The sequence below is a fragment of the Pituophis catenifer genome, unplaced genomic scaffold, assembly GCF_029215685.1.
Source record: "Pituophis catenifer annectens isolate HBS135680 unplaced genomic scaffold, rPitCat1.0.hap2 SCAF_13, whole genome shotgun sequence".
Lineage (NCBI taxonomy): Eukaryota > Metazoa > Chordata > Lepidosauria > Squamata > Colubridae > Pituophis > Pituophis catenifer.
The window spans coordinates 24,907,456-24,931,969 of NW_027256893.1; the positions used below are offsets into that span (position 1 = coordinate 24,907,456).

The 24,514-nt window shown below is 50.1% G+C and overlaps 2 protein-coding genes across 3 annotated transcripts in view; one reads left to right on the top strand and one right to left on the bottom strand.

Annotated features, from left to right (window-relative positions):
• The window catches only part of ZFPM1 (zinc finger protein, FOG family member 1), a 69,684-nt gene extending 59,483 nt beyond the window's left edge, over nt 1–10,201 (top strand). Inside the window, exons 5-10 of one of the 2 annotated variants that reach the window (XM_070952785.1) lie at nt 584–689; nt 2,397–2,606; nt 3,712–3,936; nt 4,352–4,447; nt 5,196–5,351; nt 5,898–10,201. In XM_070952785.1, coding sequence (XP_070808886.1) covers nt 584–689; nt 2,397–2,606; nt 3,712–3,936; nt 4,352–4,447; nt 5,196–5,351; nt 5,898–8,185 — 3,081 coding nt within the window. In that variant the 3' untranslated portion in view covers nt 8,186–10,201. The remainder of the gene's footprint in view (nt 1–583; nt 690–2,396; nt 2,607–3,711; nt 3,937–4,351; nt 4,448–5,195; nt 5,352–5,897) is intronic. The other variant, XM_070952787.1, reaches the window with a different exon arrangement.
• An 11,227-nt stretch (nt 10,202–21,428) lies between these two features.
• On the bottom strand, nt 21,429–24,313 carry LOC139323673 (thyrotropin-releasing hormone receptor-like). Its single transcript, XM_070953112.1, has 3 exons — nt 23,931–24,313; nt 22,625–23,045; nt 21,429–21,839 (listed from the first exon to the last, which is right to left on the bottom strand). Exons 1-3 carry the CDS (start codon nt 24,311–24,313, stop codon nt 21,429–21,431), a joined length of 1,215 nt encoding a protein of 404 aa, XP_070809213.1.
• Between the last annotated feature and the right edge of the window lie 201 nt (nt 24,314–24,514).

A 24,514-nucleotide genomic window follows, 5' to 3' on the forward strand; every position in this document is an offset into this window, starting at 1 on the left:
GTGGCCCTGCTGAGCAGCCGTCCGGAAGGGAAGTGAGCTCCGGGTTTCGCTCCGTGGCCATGTGGATCACGTCACCACTGGAGCGAGGAAGGAAGCCACCCACTGACCTGGGCAGACTCAGGAGACACGTGTCCACGTAGCCCAGACCCACCCCCCAGCATTGGTGACTGGAGTCAATTCGTATCTCTGCCTGTTTGGATGGGGGGGAGGTGCGCCAGGCAGCTCTATTATTGCCCACTGGTCCAAGGCTGGCCCCACCCTCTGGCTCCCTGAGGGTGGGGCCAGCCCAGCTCTTGAAATGGGGAGGGGCGCCAGTTGAGAAGATGAACTGGGCGGAATTCCCATCCCGCCAATGCGGTGCATATGTGTGGAAAATTTGAGCACCTCCTGGAGCTTCCAGCACGACTGCCTTCCCAACCATGAGGCTGGCTTGAAATGCATGGGCCAAAGTTTGAGATCTGGCCAGCTCAAGCTGATCTTCCAATGGTGGCAGGTTTTGTTTTTGCTGGAGTTCAGAGTGGAACCTGTTTTGCCAGAAGGGAGGGCGACTGGCACGTTCAACCCACTCCTTTTCTCTTCTCAGCTGAACCCACCGGTGACCCTGATTCTGCAGGACGACACGTGCTGGCTGGCCAAGCTTTCCTTGGTCCCTGGCGAAGGGGACGCCAATTCGGTGATCTACAAGAAAGGTCGGCATTTGTGCAGTGAGCCCTGCCTGGTTTGGGGTGGGGAGGGGGAAGAGGGGGGTTCATTCCAGTAGAGATAAGGGTGCTAAAAAGACCCCTTCGAAGGAGAAGTACAATTTACTTGTTTTCAGGAGCTAATTCTCCCCAACCTCATGCCAGCACACACCTGATGTCTGCTGTTAACCATACAGGTGATCCTTGCCTTACAACTCCAATTGGGATCAGAAGTCCCATTGCTAAACAAGGCTGTTGTTAAGTGAGTCAGCCAATTTTTATGTCCTTCGGGGTCACTTCAACCATTGTAAATATGTGCTGATGGCCGAGCACCCAAATTTTGATCCCATAGCTGTGGGGATGCTGCAATGGTCATAAATTCAAGAACCGGTTATAAGTCACTTTTTCAGTGCCGTAGTAACTTTGAATGCTCACTGTATGAATGGTTGTAAGTCGAGGACTAGCTGTACTTAGTCCGTCAGTATATTTCAAGCAGACAAGTAGGAAGCCCCCTTCTGTACTCAAAGGCAAAACATGGAGGAAACAGGGCAACTAGGGAAGTCAATGAGTGGGAAGGCACAGATGTCGTAAATGAGCACCCACAGGCATGAGGATTTAGGGATTAAATTGTAGCTGTGTTGGAAAAAGCAGGTTTTTGGGAAGGGTGGTGGGTCTACAGTGCTAGATCTTTCCAGGGGTAGCATTCCAGGCATAGCCCAAAGAAGGGATATGGGCAAAGGGCTTCGGAATGGACAGGTCAGGTGTGCTAAGTGATGGGGAGAGAGCCAGAAAGAACATTGTGCCATTTTTTGTGAATGTGTGGTCCAACACTGCCACCTTCCTTTGGCTGTGTGCATTGCACAGAATAGTCAGTGCAAAGTTTTGGAAAGATCAAACAGGCATTTCAAAACTGCAACTAAAAGGGCAGCGATGCTCCTGCCTGCCCTTTAAAACTCTTGGCTCAATTAATCGTTCTTTAATTTGAATCCTCAGAGACACCAAGCATCTCAGTGGCTCAGCAACTTCAGTTTATTGGGGGTGGGGGCTCTGGGTACAAATATTTCTGTGCAACATCCTTCCACATATTACATACATTGAACAATTATACCTTGTGCAATTGTGCTTACATTTTTGATCAGTTTGTTTGAGAGTTTCTCAGGGTATTTGGCAATATGAGAATGTTTAATAATTGCACATCATCCCAAGAAGGCAGAAGACACTTTTTATACGTTTAATAATGACCTCTCTTATGCCCCTACACAATGTGTGTGTGCGTGAGAGAGAAAGATGTAGATATAAATACAGTATAAAAATGCACATATAATATTTTAGATATATCTTTTATTCCCCTCTTGGACAGTCCAATGAGCAGCTGGTGGTTAATATATTTTTCAGACCATTCTGCTGTTCATCAAAGTTGTTGCAGAATTCAATTTGGAAATCAGTTCAAATTCCACTACATAACATTTATTTTACAGCTTCTCTTTCTCCATACGCCTCCTAGAATTTTGGCTTTGGAATAGGAGGAGAGTCCAGGGAGGGTGATTTTCTCAAGGCTGCTTGGGAAACTTTAGGTCCCAATGGAAGGACATCACCTCTCTGGGCAAAATATTGGCCATTTCACAAAAAAAACAAGAACCGAGGCTGGATGATGCTGCTTCTGAAAACTTGTGGCTCCCATAATTGTGTTATTTTTTTCTCCTCCTCCGTTTCCAGATGACTCCATTTGGTGTAAAACTACCAAGCCTCTTTCCGAAGGAGATGCGCTGAAGGCATTCGTCATGGCTGAGCCGATGGGGATCCCCAACCACACTGGAAAGATCGAGGGTGGGGAATCCGCTGCCCCCGTCGCTCTGCCTTCCGAAATCCAGCTGCTTCCCCAGCAAGCGGGGATGGCGGCCATCTTAGCCACGGCAGTTGTCAACAGTAAGTGATTGGTTAAGGCCTCCCTGCAGCCATCCCTGCTAGAGCCATGGATGCCAACTCCTGGGGATTCTGGGAGTTGAAGTCCACGTGTCTGGCAGCTGCTCTTCTGTTGGATTAGACTGTTGGTCCTAGCCTTGGGACTGACTTCAGTGGTTCCTCTTACCATTAGCTGACTTCCCTTCTGACCATCTATTCCGTCCTGCCCATCGTGTGCACACTCGGGGCAGCCCCTTCCCCAGGTCCGGCTGGACTGCCTCCTTGTGCCTGGTGGGGTCTTCCTGGGAGGGAGGATGAAAGAACATCAGGGAGGTGTAGTGCCGGATGAGGTCACCAAAGTAGACTGCGACTTCATGGCATATCATCAAATCATTACAGGTACTCCTTGACTTACGGCTACCATTAGAACCAGAATTTCCATTGTTAAGAAACACTGTTATTCAGCCAGCCGTGCCGGATTTTACAACCTTCTTTTGTCGTGGTTGTTAAGTGAATCACCTAGTCATTAGGGAATCCGGCTTCCTCCATTGACTTTGCTTGTCAGAAGACACCTGGGAAGATCACAGATGGTGATCGCATAACCCCAGGGTGTCACAACCATTGTAAATAGATTCCAGTTGCCAAGACCCCGGGGATGCTACAATGTAAATTCAAGGACCGGTTGTAAGTCTCTCTTTCCAGTCCTGTTGTAAATTCAAATGCTCGCTAAATGAATGATTGTAAATGGAGGACAGCCTGTAGAAATGGAAGTCTAGAGCAGTGTTTCTCAACCTTGGTAGCTTGAAGATGGGTGGACTTCAACTCCCAGAATCCCCCAGCCAGCAGCGCTTCAAGCTTCCACGGTTGAGAAACACTGGTCTAGAGGAAGGTAGCAGACAAAGAAGCCACCGGTTTATTCCTGTAAATAATCCCATCTTTTTGGAACAGACTAAAAACTAATGATGGCTCAAAGCAGCCCCTGAGCTTTATGGCTGGGCTTCAGGAGGGCTGGTCTGATGGAGGAAGATTTGACCGGTCGCTCTCCTGCCCAAAGTCCACATCCTTTGAGGGTTCTCCGTCTGCAAACAAGACCGCCTTCCTCCTCCTCTGATTCTCTTCTGCCTTCCAGAGGACGTCTTTCCCTGCAAGGATTGTGGCATCTGGTACCGGAGTGAACGGAATCTGCAGGCTCATCTGATGTACTACTGTGCCAGCCGCCAGAACTCCACCTCGCCCACCCTGGATGAAAAGCCCAAGGATGCCTACCCCAACGAGCGCATCTGCCCCTTTCCCCAGTGCCAGAAGAGCTGCCCCAGTGCCAGCTCCCTGGAGATCCACATGCGCAGCCATAGCGGTAAGACCTGCGCCATTCCCGGGGGGACCCAGGTTGGGTGGGAAGGGGCAGAAGGGGGCTAGGCTGGGGGAGATTCAGGAAGAAGGGGCCCCAGAGGCTGGAGGCACAGGCTCAAGCTCACCCCAGCTTTCAAAGGTTGCAATAGTATGAGACCGACAGGAAGTCTGGATACCATTATGAGGTTATTCTCTAATATAAAGTCTAATCTCTGGCAGTAAGATCTCAGCCATGGGGATCTCCTGCCAAAGTCCAACTGATTTTTTTGTAAGGTGCACCCATCAGCAGGTGTACTTTAGCCTCTCCGTCATGTTGCAGAGCCATGCAGAAAACTGTGCGCGAGCCCTGCCATTTTGGGGCAAGGAGATAACACCATTTTTGTCCGAGTCCTGCAATTCTCACCTGGCTCCTTTTTCAGGAGAAAGACCATTTGTTTGCCTCATCTGTCTGTCTGCCTTTACCACAAAAGCAAATTGTGAGCGACACCTCAAAGTACACACAGATACCTTGAATGGTAAGTTGGACTCGGGGCTGGAAGTACGGCATGAAACGAATCCTTCTCAGAGGCCCATTAGCTGTGGACACATTACTCTTCCTCGTTCACGAACCCTTGTGCCAGGCCAAAGGAAGGCTCCACTGCTGGTGGTGGGAGCTTCTCTTCTGCCCAGGGTCCTACTCCCCAGAGTTCCCTGCTGAGGCCTCTCATGGTTGAAGTGACCTGGTTGGAGAAAGTCTTGGACTTCTCTAATTGAACAGAAGATGTTGGTGGCGGAAAGCTGTGAAAAACTGTGTGGTCTTATGGTAGGAGGGAGAAGAGAGTTGGCCACCATTAGATGCCTCTTGGAGATGCCAGATCTGAGTGACAGAGCCTTTGCTCAACTTGCAGAAGATCTTAAGTTCAGCATCTGCAGATAGAAGAGTTTGGCTTGAAACTCTGGAAAGTCCTATCTACTCTATAATTTTAGATTAGATGGAATAGACCTAAACGATTATAATAAGTTCATTTACTACGCTTCTAAGTCACCTTTGTCCCTATAAGATGCTTCCTCCTATCCACTGTACACTTGGTCTGCACCAGTATCAGTAACCCCTCATGTAACTGGAATCCAGGCTCTTGGTGGACCACCAGCTTTGCATGCAGATGTCCCCAGATTCATTAGCTGGTGCCCACCATCGACAAGTGTCTGGAGAGCTCCTGGCAGCCCAAGTAGGTAGTTTAATGTTCTATAGACCAACAATCAGGCAGTTTCCTGTGCTTCCAGGTGTCTGCCACAGCTGTGGCTTCATCTCCACCACTCGGGACATCCTCTACAGCCACCTGGTCACCAATCACATGATCTGCCAGCCTGGCTCCAAAGGAGAGGTCTATTCCCCAGGCCCCACCATCCCTGCTTCCACCACTAAGCCAATGGCCCCGGGTAAGTGAGGGGGTTCCAGAGGTAGCCTGCGAACAGAGGAGAAGATTTGTAGTTCCTGGTTGAAATGAGGGATCTTTGGTGCTCATTTCATTACCCAAATTACCTAGTTTCATCATTGATAGAGATAGCCTGTCCTGGTTAGAAGGGCTGATAGAGTTCTGAAGAACCTGTTTCATAAAATGGCATTTTTTAAAATTAGTAACAGGTAGGGAGTGAATTGACTGGAGAATTCTAGCAAGTGTCCATAAATTGATTGGTATTGGCAGCAATTGACCAGGTTGCCTGGTCAAGTTAATAGCACTAAGCCATGAAAGATGGCTTCCTTTGGATTCATGCTGATGGAGATGACCTTGGAGAGCGAGAAGATCATTGAGTTCCCAGAAGATGCTGAGCCAGGCGACTTGCTTGATTTGTGCAAGGCTGGTCAACTGTTTTATGCAATTGGTAAAGGATGGTGACTTAGGATCCCAGTTGCCAACATGTGAGCTCAGCCACCCCGTGCTTTCCCATAAAGGCTCAACCTTCTCTTTCTCTCCCCTTCTGCAGGCTTGAGCTCTCCAGGTTCATCCTCTGCGCTCAAGTGCAGCTTCTGTGGCTACGTGGCCAATTGCTTGACCAGCCTCCAGCAGCACGTGACCTTGCATAGCCCCACAGCGACAGCTCTGCCCAACTCAGAGCTCAAAGCTGTTCAGCAGAGCCCACCAGAGACCCCCGCCAAATCCCCTTTACAAGACGCGAGGGGGTCCCCTGCAGAGGATGCGGGAAGTGGCTCTCCCCCCCAAGAAAAGAGTCCGGCTGCCAGCTGGCTTGACGGGGCCCCACCCGTGCAAATCAAGGAAGAGCCTTTAGATGAGGGGGAAGACCCTCAAGGAGCCCCCCAAGAAGAGGTAGCTCCTGAACCCGAGGCCGAGATGGATGCGTCCTCCAGGGTGCCCTCGCCCCACAGCCTGCACTCTGTGAAGGTGAAGTCGGAGATCACCAGCCCCACACCGGGATCCAGCCCGGTGCCCAGTGAGCTTGGCGCCAGCACCTCCGGAGGCACCGTCTTTCTGCCCCAGTACCTGTTTGGCCATGAAGCCTCCGTGCTGCCCCAGGCGTCCGAAATCTTGGCCAAGATGTCCGAGCTGGTTCACAGCCGCCTAAAGCAAGGCCACGGTGGGGTGCCACCCACCCTCTTTCCAGGCACCCCCATGCCCAAGGGCGCAACCTGCTTTGAGTGCGAGATCACGTTCAACAACATCAACAACTATTACGTCCACAAGCGTCTTTATTGCTCCAGCCGCCGCCTGGCTGAGGAGAGCCCGTCTGTCCTGCGCAAAGCCAAGACGGCTCCCGCCACTGCGCCCAAAGGCCCAACCACTACCGGGCCACGTCTGTCGCCCGGAGAGAGCAGCGCAGCCCAGGAGGGGGAACTGGAGGGAAATGCCACCCCTCCCGCCCTAGAGATCAAGCAAGAGGTCAAAGTGGAGGAAGGCGCAGCCAAAGCCAGCCCCTCCCCTGAGACGGATGGAACCGGGCGCATCAGCGAGGGGAGCCCAAGCCCAGGGGCCAGCTCTGTGGAGGAACCGGAGGATGACCCCAACCGGACCGTCTGTGAAGCCTGCAACATCCGTTTCAGCCGCCACGAGACCTACATGGTGCACAAGCGCTACTACTGCGCCTCCCGCCACGACCCTCCCCTGCGCCGGAGCAGTGCGGCCGGCAAGCTGCCCTTCCTCCCCCAGCCGATCCGCACTCGCAAACGCCGCAAGCTCTACGAGATCCACAACGCCAGCAGCCAACTGGGGGCTGCCCCAGAGGTCCCGCGCCCTGAGGCGCCTCCTGTGGTCCCTGCTCTCATTTCGGTGGTCAAGGCCACCCCGTCTCCCAGCTCGAGCCCAGATGCCGAGGGCCCCATCGACCTCAGCAAGAAGCCCCGCCTGAGCAGTGGGAGCCGGGTGCTCCCAGCCTCCCTCCTTCCCCTGGCGGACTACCACGAGTGCACGGCCTGCCGGATCAGCTTCCACACTCTCGACAGCTACCTGGCCCATAAGAAGTACTACTGCCCGGCCACGCCCTTGCAGACCAGCACCATAGAGCAGCTGCAGAAGATCAAGGGGGCCGCCCCAGCACCTCGGAAGGCCCAAGACAGCCCAGAGCGTCGGGCTGAGGAACCTGAAGGGGTATCAATTAAGGTGGAGAGGGTGGTGCCTTCCTTGAGCCCCGTGGCTGCACCAGCCAGCTTCCCTGCCGTTGAGCCACTCCAGCAGCAGCAGCGCTACCTGGAGGGCAAAGCTCAGCACCTCGCAGGTGCCAAGGTGCCTCTGGCCGTGTGCCCTTACTGCCCCATCAATGGCACTGTGAAGGGAGACTTGGTAGAGCACTTCCGAAATACTCATGGACTGTTTGTGACCAAAACAGCAGCAGGGTCCACGTTGATAGAGGCCACCCGGACGCTGGCCGATGGCAGCCCGCTTCCCTCCCTGCCAGCCACCTCCCCGCCACAGCCGGCCCCCAGACTGCCCAAGGACAGCTTCAATGGCAAAGAGGCGCCCGTCCCTCCCCTGTCCAATGGGAGCCCTCAACCCACAGCTTCTCCCCAGCCCCTCCTGCCCCTCTCCCCCTCCGTCCCCTTGCCCCTCTCCCCCCTGCCCGAGGCCCTCCCCAGTGCACCCCCTTCTGGGTATACGGACAAAGGTGCGCAGACCCCTTCTGGCAAAGGGCCGCCCACCCCCGTGGCCAACGGCAGCCACCGCTATTGCCGCCTTTGCAACATCAAATTCAGCAGCCTGTCCACCTTCATTGCCCACAAGAAGTACTACTGCTCATCGCACGCAGCCGAGCATATCAAGTAACACACCAGCCCTGCCTGTCCTTGTGCCTGAGCAGCATTGGCCTTCTTGGGAATGCAGGCCTCTTGCCGGTCATGGCAGCCGAGGGGACTGCTGCCACCCAACATGCTCTCTGCCCTTCGGTCTGGAACCAGGGAAGGTTTGGGTTTGCATGAAGAGCAGCCGTGAAGGAGGCTCTTCCGTAGCAGAGCCTAAGAAGCGGGGAGAGGAAGATTGAGGGTGCTGCAGGGACCCTGCTTCCACTGAAGCCCAGAGGCCCAATATGTGTCTCCGGGGACTACTTTCTTCAGCCCGGCACACTAGGTGCCCCCTCTCCCTGTTCTCAAGGCCGCGTTGTTTAGGGTTGGCTGAAGTAGGATCTGAACAGCAGGTGTGAATTACAGGTAAGGAGCTGCAAGACCGGAATGCCACTTGGAGGACCCATTCCTCCAAAGCTCAACACAGCTCATTTGCAGGAAGAGTCAGAGGCCCTCGTTGCTCCATCTTCTTTTTTCAGTTTCGTAGTCACTTCTTCCCACCCACCCCCTTATCCCCATAGTGGTGATTTTGCTGTCAAGCAACTGCTACTGCAGGGACCCAAGAAACATTTTGGGCAGCCCTTTCAGGTTGCAGAATCTGGGTCTTGGATCAAGCACGTGCATGTTTCCCCTTGCTGTGGGCCAAGACTTCATTGGGGCAGCAGATCTTTCCCGGCGTGCCTGGCACCCCCATCCTTCCCCCCCCCCCCAATGTCCAGGAAGCCAGGGCCCAAGATCAGAGGGCAAAGCCAAGGGCCCAAAATGGCTTAGAGACAAAGTCCTGAGCACAAGGGGGCCCTCGGAGAATTGGGGGTTCTGATGTTGAAGATGAGGGACAGCCATCAAGATTTCATTTATAGAATCACTGGGCATTTTGTATGAGTATCCAAAATACGTTTAATTTCAATTCTTTTTGAAACACCTACTAAAAACAAAACTGAAATCATCTAATGGTGCAGAATTCCTTTTTTTTTTTTTTTTGGAGAGAAAGTGGCTGCCTGCATCCAGCTATTTTTTTCTGTCTCCCCCTTCCATTCCTTTTTGGCTCCTGGCATCCCCTCCTCAGTTGGCCCTGGGCCCCGTGTCACTTGTTCAGGCCCTTCTGGCATAAAATAGAGGAGGGGGAGAGCAAGTGAGCTGCAAACCCCTGTCTTTCTGGGAAGGACCTCTCCCATTGGCCCCCAGAACAAAAGGAGAAGAGCAGATCTTTCATAGTTGGGAGCGGGGTGCAAATTTACACTCTGTGCATGCTCTGAGATCTTGGCAGGTCTGGCCATTTGAGAAAAAGATATGGAGCTAAATCCTGGTGAAGAGCAAATCCTGCTGTAGTGGTTGGCTGCCCTATTTTCCTAAAACAAGACCCCCTCCCACTTTTCAGGGAGGTGAAAGGTGCATTCCTCTTTCCCCCCACCCCCCACCCACCCCGTGGAAGCTTGGAAGGGGCAGAGGCTTTTCGGGGCTCCCCTTTGCAGAGGAAGTGGGATCAGACAGATGCTAGCAGGGCACGATACCCCAGCTTGCCTTCCACATCTCTAGATAGATTACGTGGGGCATTCTAAAGTGTGGGGCAGCTGCTGTAGCCACCTAGCCCTGCAGAAAACCCTTTGGGGTCCGTGCCCAGTCCCTTTCCCCAGCATTTGACACTGGCACTTGCTGTTGCTCCGAGAGTGCCATCCTGAAAGTTCTTGGCATTCTGCCAGCGAGTGGCCGGCAGCTTTCACTCCGGAGGGCTGGGGACCCTCCCTGCTGAGGGGGCAGGGGGCAGCAGGCAAACTTGCCTGATCTAGGGGTCCCTGGGCAGAATTGGGTGAACTGGAAGAAGCTGCCTTCCTTTCTTCCTTCCTTCCTTCCCTTTCCCCGTTGTTGTCCGGTGGGTTGTGTAGAATTGATGTGGACTGTAAATGAAATGCAGACAAGACAGCACTGAAGGGCAGAGGGGGAAACTCTCTGCTTGGGAACGATGTGTATAAGCCTGTACATAAATAAATGTTCATTAAATCTGGGTCTCAGACTGGTGTTTGCATGGACACGTGGGGGGGAAGAAAAGTTAGGGCCTTTGGCCAGTGGATTCGAATCCTGGGGCTGGATGAAGAAGGTCAGCCAGGTTGGGTAGATCTTCTTCCCCCAAGCGTGATGATGATCACATTATCCATTCAGTCTTGTCCGATTCTACCGGCCACGTCTCTCCACATCATCTGAACTTGCACGACTTATTTCAGTTGTTCTATGCTCTGGCTGGTGTTGGCTTTGATGGTGTCCAGCTACCGGGTTCTTTGACCTCCTGGTTTCCTTTTAGCGAATTCCCCCAGATGACATGGTGGCCAAATTAAGTGAGACAGTTTTGTGGTTTTGCCTTCTAGTGACATGCTTGGTGTTATGGCTCCAGTACTTGCTTATCGGTCACCTTTGTCATCCGAGGACTATGCAGGAGCCTTCTTTAACATCCCAGCTCAAACAAGTTGAATTTTCTTCCTGGCTTGCTTTTTTAAAGTCCAACTTGTAACAGGTTCCCCCCCAAGAGAGAATCTTCTGTGACCCAAAGGGATAACTGATGAAGCCAAGTCAAGTTATGAACTAACTCGGCAAGCTACGGCTTTTCCCAAAGGCCAGGAACTCTGATAGGGCAAACAAGTTGGGGAAGGAAAGCAGAGGAGAAATGTGGCTCAGATCTTGTGCGAGGAGACTAACTGCCAGCCACTGCCTGCATGGTATGATTCTGGCCACTGGACGTCGCCAGAGCCCTGCTCTTCATCACAGCTGCTTGGGAACTTGGAGGGGCTCAGGCAGACCCCCCCCCCAAACCCAGAGCTGTTTTGGTGAGGGGATTTCTCAGGACTGATCCATCTTTGAGCTGGAATTTGATCTGGGAACCATTCTGAAGTTGGGCTCTCGAGTCTCTGGAATGATACCTGGGCAGGTGGAGAGCGTTTTCCTGTCCCAATGGCAGCTCTGGAATTTGGTTTGGTGCTTAGATTTAACAAGTGATGCCCTAGACCTATAAAGGATAGAGATCCAATTGCCACACAGCTGCCTGGACTCAAGGTGTCCAGGAAGCAGAGACTTAAGACAGACAAGAGGGCGAGGACTCAGAAATGGTCTCCCATGCAGGGAAGAGGGGGCCCTCAAGAGGCATTTTGGGGATAGCGAGAGAGGACCAGCTTGGCTGGCTTTAAGGGGGGGGAGGGACCTGCCTGTATTTTGGCCTGAAGGTCCTTCAAGGACCGGGAGGGGAACCATTCAAAAATAGTCCTTGAAGAGATGGAGGAGGAGGAGGAAGAGCTGAGCCAGGTGAAGCAAAGTGGGCTGAAGACTGCAAAATTTACCTCTTGACGTTAAGCCATTCCGTCATCTAGAAGCTCCTTCGCTTTGAAATCCTCTCTTGTGTTTTGCCCATCATGCCAGGGAACCTTAATAGCCTGTTTTTGTGAACAGCACTGTTGTTTAAAATCCTGCCTCTAAATTTATACCAACTCGAGGAGCCTTCTAAAAACAACTGGAGGCACCAACACCTTTCTAAAGATACCAGCTGGTGCCAACTCATTCCTGGCACAACCTCTCTCTCTGCTAAGCTGAATTTTCGAATGCTTGACCTGTAGGATGACTGCAGGTAAGGTAGGATACAATTGGGCAGGAACGAAATCATTTTGTTTTCTGTGAGGGGTAACAAGTGTAAAACACGGGTCTTTTGCATAGTTGAGGGTTCTGTGGCCACTTTCGGGGTCTTGGAAATATTTTAGTCGATCGCCTTGCAACTCCCTAACATCTGGTGGTAGTCACAAACCTTCCCTGCGGTTGAGAACCAAGGGGATTGGCCAAAGACCAGTCTTCCTGCATCCAATCCCTCGGCTGCTCCAAATTCTTCAGTTTTTCTGCCGTCACTGCAATCTGGGGAATTGGGAGCCCTGGGGCAAATGGCTTTGATCTTTTTCAAATGCTGTATTACAGCTGATTGTTACTCATTAACTGTCCTAGAGAGTGGCAGCGTTTTGATGTGTGCCAGGCCTCCTGAGGCTCTGCAGTATGCTCTCTGCAGCCTGCCTTTCCAGTTGGCTGGCGCAGGGTCTCTTGGCTGGCACGCTACGTCAGGCCTGTCTGGCAGGTGGCTGACAGCAGCACAGAAGAGAATTGTGGGCAGGAATAGGGGAGAAGGCAGCAGCAGCTTGGAAATTGGCCCAGCTATGCCCGGAATTGTGGAGCTTGGTCCAACCGCTGAAGAGAGGCTCATGGGGGAGATGGGGAGAGCACCTGGCTGGCAATCAGGTTGCATTCACTGTTGGGTATGTAACGGTTTGCTTTAGAGTTGGACTAAAGGAACAGAAAAATCAAATGCTAGCTCTGGTTTTGCCACCATAATATCTCAGGAGGCTGGGCAACATTTTGGATTTTGTCTCCAAAAAGTGCTTCTGAGGATGAGGATCTACAAGACCACCACACTGGAGAGACTCGAGGCAGCTGATGATCAAAACTCAATAAAAGGAGTCAAATACTGCGATGCTTTGGGGAATTATATACAGCAGGCGGGATGTTCTGCTTTAAGGCCAGGGTCTCCAAACTTGGCAACTTGAAGACTTGTGGACTTCAAGTTCCAGAGTTCCCCAGCCAGCTGGGGAATTCTGGGAGTTGAAGTCCACAAGTATTCAAATTGCCAAGTTTGGAGACTTCTGATTTAAGAGACAGACTTGCCTTATTTACTTGTACAATATTTTTCTAGCTGCCCATCTTCTAACCAACTGTGGGGTAGCTCCTGATCAGATTTTATATTCATGCTCCCACCATATTGAAGCCCCTTCAGGAGATCAAATCTAAAGCAATGCTTGGTTCTAGCATCTGTTGCTTCTGGGGCCTGAACGATGCTAAATTAGCCCTAAATTAGCTTTGCAATCCACACAGAGCAATTGTTCAGGTTTAGCTTTGCTGCTCTCTGCAGTGAGTCGGCATCACCTCGGAGGGTCTGACCTTTCTGGAGAAAATAAGACTTTAAATTTGGAGAGCTGTGCTGCATCCCTGGAAGATATGAAGTGCCCCTTGGCCAAACGTCAGAGCACAAGACCCCCCTCCCTCCCAGACAAAGCAGCAGGAGGGGGCTGCCTAGAATGAGTCATTCTGTTTGCAAGATTGAAGCACGTCAAAGAGATTTCTTTTTATACATTGTTGGCTTGAAGCAATCCACCAATCCAGATTAGAAATGGGGAGGATTCTTTCTTTAGCAAAGTTTTTGGTGTCATGGCGCCATCCTTGCAGGACAGTTAAGGACAAATGAAAATAGCGCTGGGTTAGCATGCAATGAGTTTGAGGGGTACAGACCACAGAGGGTTCAAATCCAGAAACCTCTGGATCGAGAATCAGCCCAGGGCAGAAAGGATTGCTCTTGGCTTACAATTTGAAAGAGCTGTTGCCTATTTAAAACCCTTATTTATTTATTTTTATTTATTAAATTTGTTTGCCATCCATCTCTCTGCAAGGTGATTCTTGAAGGACAAGAGTGTCAGATTTTTTTCATATACTCTACATTTAGCATATGAAGTCTAAGCAATGAACTGGCAGCTCAAAGACAAACTTTTTCAGTGCAGTGGAGGGTCCAGCCAAAGGCAGCTTAGCACAGCCTATGAAATCTGTCTGTCAACAGCAAAGAGCAACTGAGATTCTGTCATGCAGTCTCTAATTCCACCATCCGTGACAGAGTTTCAGGGCTGCAACATCTCTTCCACTGTTATTTTTAAGCTGAAGAAAAGGGGAGCTAAAATGAGCAATGAAAAGAAGCTTCGGTTCTCCCCAGGAACCTCTCTCCTTTTTGTCCACTTGACCAAGCACTCTATCTCTGTCCTCATCCACTGCCAGGGGAGACGCCTCCCCACCTAAACTGGGGTGGGTGGGTCTCTCCTTCAACTCCCCTGCCCTGCAAAGACCCTCAGCTGCCAGGAGACCCTGTTGTGGCCATCCAATTCCCCGGAGCCTTACCCGGGACTCAGCAATCTGATCGTGAGGAAAGGGCTTTGGACAGGAGAAATATCAACGGGGAATTCGCCTGTGCTTTGAATCCTTGGAGTCCAACCCCCAACTGGGGTCCTTGGCTTGGCCTGAAAACTGGAGAGGCTGTAATATCAATCACGCGATTAGATGCGCTTGCAGATAGCTGTTCCGAAATAAATATAAAAGCACCCTGCTTTCCTGGCAGAGATCTGGGTTGTTTTTCCCTTCTTTCCCCCCTCCCCTCTTGGGGTCCATGCAGAAAAAGATTTCTCCTGCAGCCCCCACCACCCCCACCTCTTTTTCCACCAGATCAAAATAGCCAGCTCTTCATAAAAGCTGCTGGGCAGCTTCAAACAGCCCTTGTTCCTTCTATTTATTGATGGTTTCTGGTGTTCAGCCTCCCAAACACCCACTGACATTTATTGTGCACAAACTTGGAGGAGACCATTATGGGCGGAAATAATTCAGCCCGTTGCTTGTAGCTCTTGGTTTTTGTCCTGCCTGGATTTCCTCACCTCCTTACCTTCCTATTTTGATGAGAGGAGAGGGAGGAGAGCCCTGGCTGGCTTGTTTTTCAGCCAATAGTTGTAGAAGGTGCTTGGCTGTTCCTATGTTTCTCTTCTGGGTTTCTCTCTCTCTCTCTCTCTCTCTCTCTCTCTCTCTCTCTCTCTCTCTCTCTCTCTCTCACACACACACACACACACACACACACACACACACACACACACACACACATCCATCTATCATCATCAACAACTTTCTCTTATCATCATACATCTATCATCATAATCATCTGTCTATATCATCTATTATCACCATCTGTCTGTCTGTCTATCTATCTATCTATCTATCTATCTATCTATCTATCCTTTCATCCTTCTGAGGTTGGTAAAACGAGGACCCAGATTGTTGGGGGCAAATGGCTGACTCTGTAGACTGCTTAGAGAGGGCTGTAAAGCACAGTGAGTTGGGGGTGGGAGGCACCGTGTTGCGGTGGTTCTCCTCCTTTCTCTCCGACCGGTCGCAGTTTGTGTTGGCAGGGGGGCAGAGGTCGACCTCGAGGCCTCTCATTTGTGGAGTGCCGCAGGGATCGGTCCTCTCGCCTCTCCTGTTCAACATTTATGTGAAGCCGCTGGGTGAGATCATCCGTGGCTTTGGGGTGAGATACCACCAGTACGCTGATGACACCCAGCTGTACATCTCCACCCCAGACCACCCCAACGATGCCCTTGAAGTGATGTCCCAGTGCCTGGAGGCTGTACGGATCTGGATGGGGAGGAACAGGCTCAAGCTCAACCCTTCCAAGACTGAGTGGTTGTGGCTCCCGGCATCCCGATATAGTCAGTTGACTCCATCACTGACTATTGGGGGCGAGTCATTGGCCCCCACAGAGAGGGCTCGCAATCTGGGAGTCCTCCTGGATATGCAACTGTCCTTGGAGGAACATCTGACGGCTGTAACCAGGGGGACCTTTTGTCAGGTTCGCCTGATTCGCCAGTTGCGGCCCTTTCTTGATCGGGATTCCCTGTGCACAGTCACTCACGCCCTCGTCACCTCTCGCCTTGACTATTGCAACGCTCTCTACATGGGGCTCCCCTTGAGGAGCACCCGGAGGCTCCAGCTGGTCCAGAACGCAGCAGCGCGGGTAGTGACGGGAGCAGCATGGCGCTCCCATGTAACACCGCTCCTGCGCAAGCTGCACTGGCTCCCAGTTGTCTTCCGGGTGCGCTTCAAGGTGTTGGTTATCACCTTTAAAGCGCTCCATGGCATAGGGCCTAGCTATCTTCGAGACCGCCTGCTGCTACCAACAACCTCCCATCGACCCGTGCGCTCCCACAGAGAGGGCCTCCTCGGGGTGCCATCAGCCAGACAATGTAGGCTGGTGACCCCCAGGGGGAGAGCCTTCTCTGTGGGGGCACCTACCCTCTGGAATCAGCTCCCCCCAGAGATAAGGAGAATCCAAGACCTCAGTGCCTTCCGTCGCGCCCTTAAAACCCATTTATTTAAACAAGCCGGGCTGGCTTAAGATGAAATTTTTAACTGTTTTTTAAATGTTTTAAACGTTTTTAATTGGTAAATGAGTTTTAATTGGGCCAAATTTATATATCTTTTAATTGTTTTTAATATTTGTTCTGCATGTTTTTTAATCTGGCTGTACACCGCCCTGAGTCCTCAGGGAGAAGGACGGTATAGAAATCCAATATAAAATAAAATAAATAAAATAAAATACAAGTGTAAGTGCTGTTGCGATTACTATCTATCACCTGTCTCTATTCTTCAGCAAAGGCTGGCTGCTGTCCATCAACCTGGACCTATTCATTCTAGACAAGCCCACAGATTAAACAAGGCTTCCATTTTGAAAAATCCCAAATCTGAGAATGTCCGGCTCTTGAAACAGGAAACCACAAACATCTACGTGACCTGTGATTGAATTCCTCCTCCGAGGTGGAGCTAATGGGGTGGGAAATGTTTTGCTCCACTCGGATTTTAACCTGCAGCTCCTCCCTCCCCACTGTGGTCATTTCAGCGTCCCCAGCCGCTCTCGCTCTCTGCAAACAAGCCAAGCGGCTGATGTGGCTAATTCAGCCCTTGAATGGCCTCTCCAGACTTTGCCCTGCTGGTTTTCCCAGCTGTGGCTTTGCTCTGCTGTGCAAACACCCTTCCAAGAAATGGCTTTGGTCCCGGCTGCGTTCCTGTCTGTCCCCCACAAAAACTCTTTAAAAAGCCATTTATGGAATCGCCACTGATGAGATTTAAATGTATGTCCCCCCCCCCCAAGTCCTTGAAATGAAGCCAGCTGCCTCAGATGCTGAGGGGGGGGGGTTGCACATGATTCCCCAACAGCTTCAGTCTGTCTTTGGCTCCCCAAAGCCTTTCTTGGTGGTTTGTCTTGCAGATGGCCCCTGTCAGGGTATCTGTCTCATGTGGAGGCTTTCCTCCTGGGCCTGCTCAGCTCTGAGGCAGACCGAGAGCTCCAGAATTCCCCACAGCACTGAATTAATCTGCATGATTCACAAGGGATGACTCTGCCACCAGTTTTAGCAGCACAGAGAGCAAACGGGGATCTGTGGGCAGCAGCAGCAGGCTCACTCCCTGGCATGAATGCCACGGGTCTTGCAGCCCTCCATGGGGCAATCCGAGCTTGAGGAGGGAGGGAGGGAGGGAGGGCATTGCAAGCATCCCACTAGTTAGGGGTCACAGGGCCTGGCTCCAAAGTATGTAATTCCACAGATCTAACTCAGGCTGTGAACCGGGACTGGGGAAGATTCTAAGCCTCCATCCCCAATTATTCAATCCTGGCTCCCCTGCGTTTCGAAAATTTCAGCTCTTTGTGCCAAATGTTTATGAATTCCAAAGCAATCTTGCCAGGGGCTCACCTGCCGTTCTTTTGAAAGCATCTGCATTTATTTTTCCCTTTTCTTTTTTAACTATGGGCCTTGCAGAGGAAAAATAAGTTCTTTATTGCTACCCAGCCAAGCAAATAGAGGTGGGTGTTTTGTTTTGAAAAATAAAAAGAATAACCCAATGCAATAACACCTGGGACCAGAAAATGCAAATTCTTTCTCCCCACCCCCACTCCATTTTGTCTTTCAGGACCATGGACAGTAACCCAGAATTTTGCCTTTTGCAGCCACCAGCCACAAATCTTGTCAAGATCTTCCACTGACTTCCACTTACACCCTCATCACAAAAACCTAACTCTAGTTCTTTTTTCTATGAGCACTGCCTGACTTTGGTCCCTGTTTTTTCCCCCCTCTTAATATGGACTATTTCATTTGCCATCTCACACCATGTTGTTGTTGGGGCTTTTACACCTTCGAGTTAGTGTTGACTCCTGGTGAGACCCTGGATGAATCCCTGAAGTTTTCTGGGCAGGATTTTGCCAATGGAAGCTCACCGTTGCCTCCTTCCTGCTCAATTCCATCCATGTAGCTTTCTTGGCAGCTTTCTAGAAGGGGTTTCTGATTGGCTTGTCCTGGAATGTTTACCTGGCATCCCAATCTGAATTTTCAGGCAGGCTGCCATCCTCGAATTAACCCGGCATGCTGAGAGCACCAATATATTTCCCAAAGTGGTTTTCAACCTCCCATAAAATCAGTTTATAACTCCCTTAGACCTGAATTGCTTCTTTCTCCCTTTCTCTATATCCCCGCTAATGGTTCTGTAAATATATTTGATGCATTGAGGTCCTGAGATTTTTCCACAGTTGCTCTGAAAGGAAGAATAACTTGCAGGAAGCAGTTGTGAGCGAGAGACTTGGGGTCTTCCTGGAATGAAAATTCAATCAAATGGCTAAATCCCATTTCCTATCTTTGGAGTTTTAGATTGAAAATGCTGCTTGCTTGCTTTTTCTTACCTTAGTTTGAGGAGCAGGCAGGAGCCGGTCTCATCAAGGCTATTCTGAGGGACTAAAACCTGCCCTTCTATTGTCCTTTGCTTTCCTGTCTTTAAAATGGAAACAGTGATTTTCTCTACAGGTTCCCTATCAAGGGAGCAGAACAAAGCCTCAGCGCCTGGGCCACTCAGAGGTAGCAGCCCTGAATGCCACTCGCAGGTTTAAGCCCCGGCTATTATTCCTGTAATTTGATCTGCTGGAAAAACAGCCAGGCAAAGGGCAGCGTCCAGCTTTTATTCTCTGCCTGAAAAGCTTTCGGTTATTGTGAGGCCGATTTTATTTTTCCTCTTAAATACTCCCAGGACCCAATTTAAGCCAGCGAATGGGATGGCGGAGTTGCTGCCGGGTCTCTGAAGATTTCCCATTATTTCTTGTGCAAGCCATGAGTGAGTTTATTCTAAATTCAATTAGAAAAGTCTAATAAGAGAGGCAGCTGGGTGATGAGAAGGGTGACTGATCTCGGGTACGCACAGGGAGAGGCTGCACATGAACCTCCAGGTTTTGCTGAAGGTCAACAGAGCTCTATCTCTTTCCAAAGAAGGCAGACATTAATCAAATCCTGTCACTTTTACCATTTATTACAAGATTTGCAGGGCAGACCCAGCACTGAGTAAGGGGGGGGGGTGAAATCACAACAGAGGCAACCTTTCTGACTTCCACATCAGGGGAATACGCAATTTGCTTTCCTTAACTGCATCCTCGAGATGGGTCTGCATTTGAAAGCAGTCACCTCCTATGATGGGCACAAATTTAAAAAAGAGAGATGGAGATGCTGAAAGAAAATCAATAAAAGAAAGAAAAGTCATACTTCTTGCGCTTCTCAAATCAGGACCTTTGGATCACCAGGAGTGAATTTAGAATGAACAACTAAACGCACCAAAATTGGCCCAGATAACTTAATTTATTGATGGACATTTCCTAATTGAATGGGGCATTAATTTGGAAACAAATAAAATATTCCACTTCACTTTTGATTTATTGATCATGGAGACAGGTACAAAGCCCATCCTTCTCTGCAAAGTTGGAGAGCTTATTTCTCTCCCAGTGGGTGCCAGTTATAAAAGGTTTCCCCAAGATGAATGATGCACAATTTTCCCAAGTAAAAAGGATTGTTCTTAACTCCTTCTGAAGCTGTCCAGAGACTTTCCTAGAGTGTCACAAGACAAGATATTCTTTCATCCCTTAATTCAGAAGCTCCTGCATTGGGTTAGCCACAAAATATGGTTCTATTGAAGTGTTGATCATTTCCTCTCGAAGCTGAGAGGCTGCTTGTTAAAATAATGGTAGGAAAAAATGTGTGCGTCAGGCTAATTATATATCTCATTCATATAACGGGAAGCCCATTTTAATAATATCTCAAAAAGTATGTTTTGCGTCAGAATTCCCAGAAAAGCTTTCTCACAAAGATTCTTTTGCTCACATGGGTGAAATTTTGCAAAAGCTCCCTTTAAAAAAAAAACAAATCTTCCCTTTCTTCTCCTTGACTTCCTTTTTGTCACCTCTCTGTGGATTTTTTTCCTGCAATATGGCTTGGCTGCCACTGTGATCCTGACTTCACTCGAAACCAAGTGCAGAATTGGATTATCAGCCTGAAACAGGCAAAACGGCACCCAGAGTTTTTTTCTGCAGAAAAACACACAAGGGGAGTCACTTTGCATGCTTTGTGGGCATGGTACCATAAGCAAGATGGACGAGCTTTCTACCTTTTCAATTAAGCATATTTGCCGGAGGATGAAAAGCAGCACTCAGCCGGAAAAGGCAGCATTTTCCCTTTGGCAAGGAAGCAAAAATAAGTCGCTTTTTCCCCCCTCTCCAATTATGCCCAGGAGACAGATTTTACCTATCGTGTCTTCTGAAGGAATGAGAGCTCCAGTCTGGTAGCTTAATTCTGTTTTGATTTTGCAGAATTGGAGGTTAGAATTTTATGAAGAGTCAGGGACCTTTTAGACTTTGCTTTACATTAATTTGGAAGGTGATCGTCTCAGAGCACTCAAATCATGCTGACATTTTAATACACTTAGAAATGCAATACGTACATATAACCCCAGCATTCTATTCTGGCTATTCTAACAATTTGTGCTCACAGATCATCTGCTCAAACGAAAGGGATGAGGACACAGGGAAGTCCGTCCTTTGACCAACATTTTGATCTTCACCGAAAGAAAGAAGGAAGGGGGGAGGGGCATAGAAGTTGGACTATGGAAACACTCCAGCCATGGAAACTTACCTTTGCTCATTACCAATGCCCAACAGTTGAAGTTAAGTAAAAGGTAATAAAAGGCTTGGTGTATCAGATAAATAGACCATCTTGCACAGCATTCTTGACTCTTGCACTGGGCATCAAAGCACCTCGGTGAAGGGCATGACCAGGGCATGGAGATAAAGACTCCCCCATCCCCATCATTCCCTGCTATGAATGCTAAATCTGGAGGCCTTTATCTCTCCTTCTGCCTGGCCTGCTTTGAAAGGCATCCAAGGTCCTGCCTTCCCAACCAGTAGGGGCTGCTCCAGTACGGCTGGAGAAGGCTCCGCTCCAAATTCCTACCTTGTTCTGGAGGAATCCACAGTCTTCTTCCAGAAAAAGGTGCCCCTCCCCCCCATGCTGGTGGACTTTGGAGAGTCACCTGAACTGATGTGGGCTCTCAAAAAGAGAGATCCTGAAGATTCTTCCCCAGCTTCCCTCTTTTGGCCAAACTCAGGGGATGGTTTGGCCCAACTGTCCCTTAAATTGTGGGGGGGGGGTTCCTGTTCAAAAAGTCCATAAAATTGAAGCCTGCAAGTTCCTCAAAGGCACCCACTTGTGCTGGGCGAGACAAAGTCAGTTTCTGGTGTGACAAAATAAAAAGGCAGGACCTTGGAGCCTTCAAAGCAAGCTAAATTGCATCTCCTTCTCTTTCTGACTCAGGATTTGTTGATCAGCCTCTGCTCTGGGGGTCCCAGCCAGCCTCCCCACTTTGTGGCTGGCCTGCTGGCTGATGGGGCCGGCCTTCCTGGTGCTGTCATCACCCGAGGCTGTGTAAAAGCTACGCTGCCGCTGAAGTTCCTCCTCCCTATACTTGCAAAGCCTCTTGAAGGCCAGACGGAACTTCTGGGACATGAGGTTGTAGATGATGGGGTTGATGGCGCTGTTGGTGTAGATGCAGATCCTGCAGAAGAGGACAAACCAGCGGTCCAGGTAGGGGTGCTCCACGAAGGAGTTCACCAAAACCAGGGTCCTGTAGGGCATCCAGAGCAGGGCAAAGAGGGCCACCACCACAGCCAACATCTTGGTGACCTGGAGGAAAAAGAAGGAGCTCAGAGGGCTTCAGAGGAGATGAGACACAGCTTTGAAAGGCTAGCCCTGAGGCCAGGGAAGGTGGCATGCCAAGCTTTGAAATTTAAGACCAATGCAATGTGGCCTTTGGTCACAGCACATGGTAGCATCTGTCCAGCGATGGCTATTCCCAGAGTGCCAAGAAGACCTGAGTAGAAATTGGCTAATACTTCAGCTTACTCAGTTGTACTCAAGAGGAATGACAGATGATTTATGTTTACATGGACATCTACAAATGGTGAGGGTGAAAGGACACCCTGCATTAGGGATGAAATCCAGCAGGTTCTGACAGGTTCTGGAGAACCGGTAGCAGAAATTTTGAGCAATTCGGAGAACCGGCAAATGCCACCTCTGGCTGGCCCCAGAGTGGGGTGGGAATGGAGGTTTTGCAATATCCTTCCCCTGCCACACGCACCAAGCCACGCCCACAGAACCGGTAGTAAAAAAATTTGGATTTCACCACTGCCCTGCACAGAGATGGCCTTCTCAAGTGCTACCTCTTATTGCAGTTGTGCAGTGGTTCTCAACCTTGGCAGCTTTAAGATGTGTGGACTTCAGTTCCCAGAATTCTCCAGCCAGCCAGGCTGATTGGGGAATTCTGGGAGTTGAAGTCCAGATGTCTTAAAATTGTCAAGGTTGAGAAACTCTGGCTTACAGGGTGAACATCACAAACCTTCCTGATGTTTCCCCCCCCCCCCCCCCCGCTGCCCCAAATGGACCCTGGAAACTCAACCATGTCTGCCCACCTGTTTCCTGGAAGAGACAGGCACTCTGGTTCTTGAACTGCCAGCTCTGCGAGGACCAACCTCGGTGCCATTTTTCTCCTGGTTGCTTCGCTCTCGCCAGCATTCCCCTTGGGCAGGGGGTTGGTGCAGGGCATGGCTCTGGAGAAGGACTTTTCCAATGAGGCCATAGAGCACAGTGGTGAGCAGGAGAGGGGTGATGAAAAAGAGGGTGAAGTCGAGCAGGTAGATGGGCAGGTAAAGGTTGCGGGAGACCTTGTAGCCACACTCCAGCTGCTGGCTGTTGTTCGCAGCCACGTCCACCAGGAAGAACCAGAGCATGCAGTACACCGAGGTGAGGATCCAGACAAATGCAGTGATGCGCTTGGCTCGAGACACGGTGCACATTGTCTGCGCCTTCATTGGGTGGCAGATGGCAATATATCTGGGAAAGAGAGGAAGGAGAGAGAGGGTTGTAAGAAAGGAGGTGACCTGAAAGGAGGTGAACACAGCAGGAAGAGTCACCTCCATCTAGCAAGAACCTTTATGTTGGTTTCTTTGTTTCGGTCACTTCCTGCCTTGTGCAGAAAGGGCCATCGAGTGGCATCTCGCAAACGATGCTATCTCTTATGTAGTTCTTTGCACAAACACATTCAGGGAGCATCATTCATAGCTCAGAAGAGAGTTTCTACCTGGCCTTCAGAAGGCCCCTTCTTCAATTTGCACCATTTCCAGATAGAAGGATCAGATGCAGGTGATGGAAAAGCTCCCAGAGACCCAGGTAAGCTATTGCCAAGCAGAACAGAGGCTTTCTTCAGAGTAGGAAGTCGGGGAGTTGTAGTCAACCTAAATTGAAGAAGGTTGATCTAAGAGAATGAAGGTCTTATGAGCCATTGAAGGCCATAACAGAAGGTATTTAGTGACTATTTATCTAGAACAGGGGTTTCAAACTCACGTCATCACGGCGGCATCATGTGATGTATCGGGACTTTTTTCACCTTCACTAAATGGGTGGGCGTGGCCAACACATGACACATTTGGCCCATGGGCCAGGAGTTGGACAGCCCTGATCTAGAAGAATCAACAGATCAATGTAACTGTTGCATAAGTCCATCCTATCCTATGGGTTACCTTATGTCTGAAGGACAATTAATGTTTTCTCTCCTTCTTCACACACACTCCAGACAATCAGCCTGACAATCTCCTGGTTGGTTAGGTCTACAACTCCCAGACTCCCAGCTTTGAGCCATGCTGGCTGAAATTCTGAGGACCGTCTCATCTGAAGGATGCCAAATAGAGGACAAGATGATTTACTGAAATCTACCCTTACCTTTCCACAGTGAAAGCTGTGATAGACCAGGAAGATGCATTGATGCCCAGGTACTGAAAGTAGGTAATGCCAAGGCACCCAGCAAATCCATAGATCCATGTTCCTGCCAGACTGTCAGAGATGTTGGGCAGGCCAGCAGCCACCAGAACGATCAGATCAGCCACAGCCAAACTAACCAAGTAGCAGTTGGTCGGAGTCCTCATGTCACGAGTGGTCAAAACTACGGTGACCACCATGGCATTTCCAATAATGCCAATTCCACATATGGCGAGCACCAGGAAGACTGAGATGGTCTTGTATTCAAAGATGCTGAATGGGAGACCGCCAACCCCCAAGGAGATGTTGGTTGGGGTGTCTACTTTGCTGCTGCTGCAGTTCTCCATGGCCAAAGTTAGAGCAAGACACTGCCTGGGATGGTAAAAAAAAAAAAGGTTTGATGAAACCTGAATCAAGGGCTCTCCTCTCCCATCAAGACCATTGGAGGTCTCCATTGGCTAAACAGGGAAATCCTAGGGACCTGTTGAGCAGATGTGAAGCAGAGGAGCACACAAGTACAACGTCCCTTGCATGTACTCATCCACCTA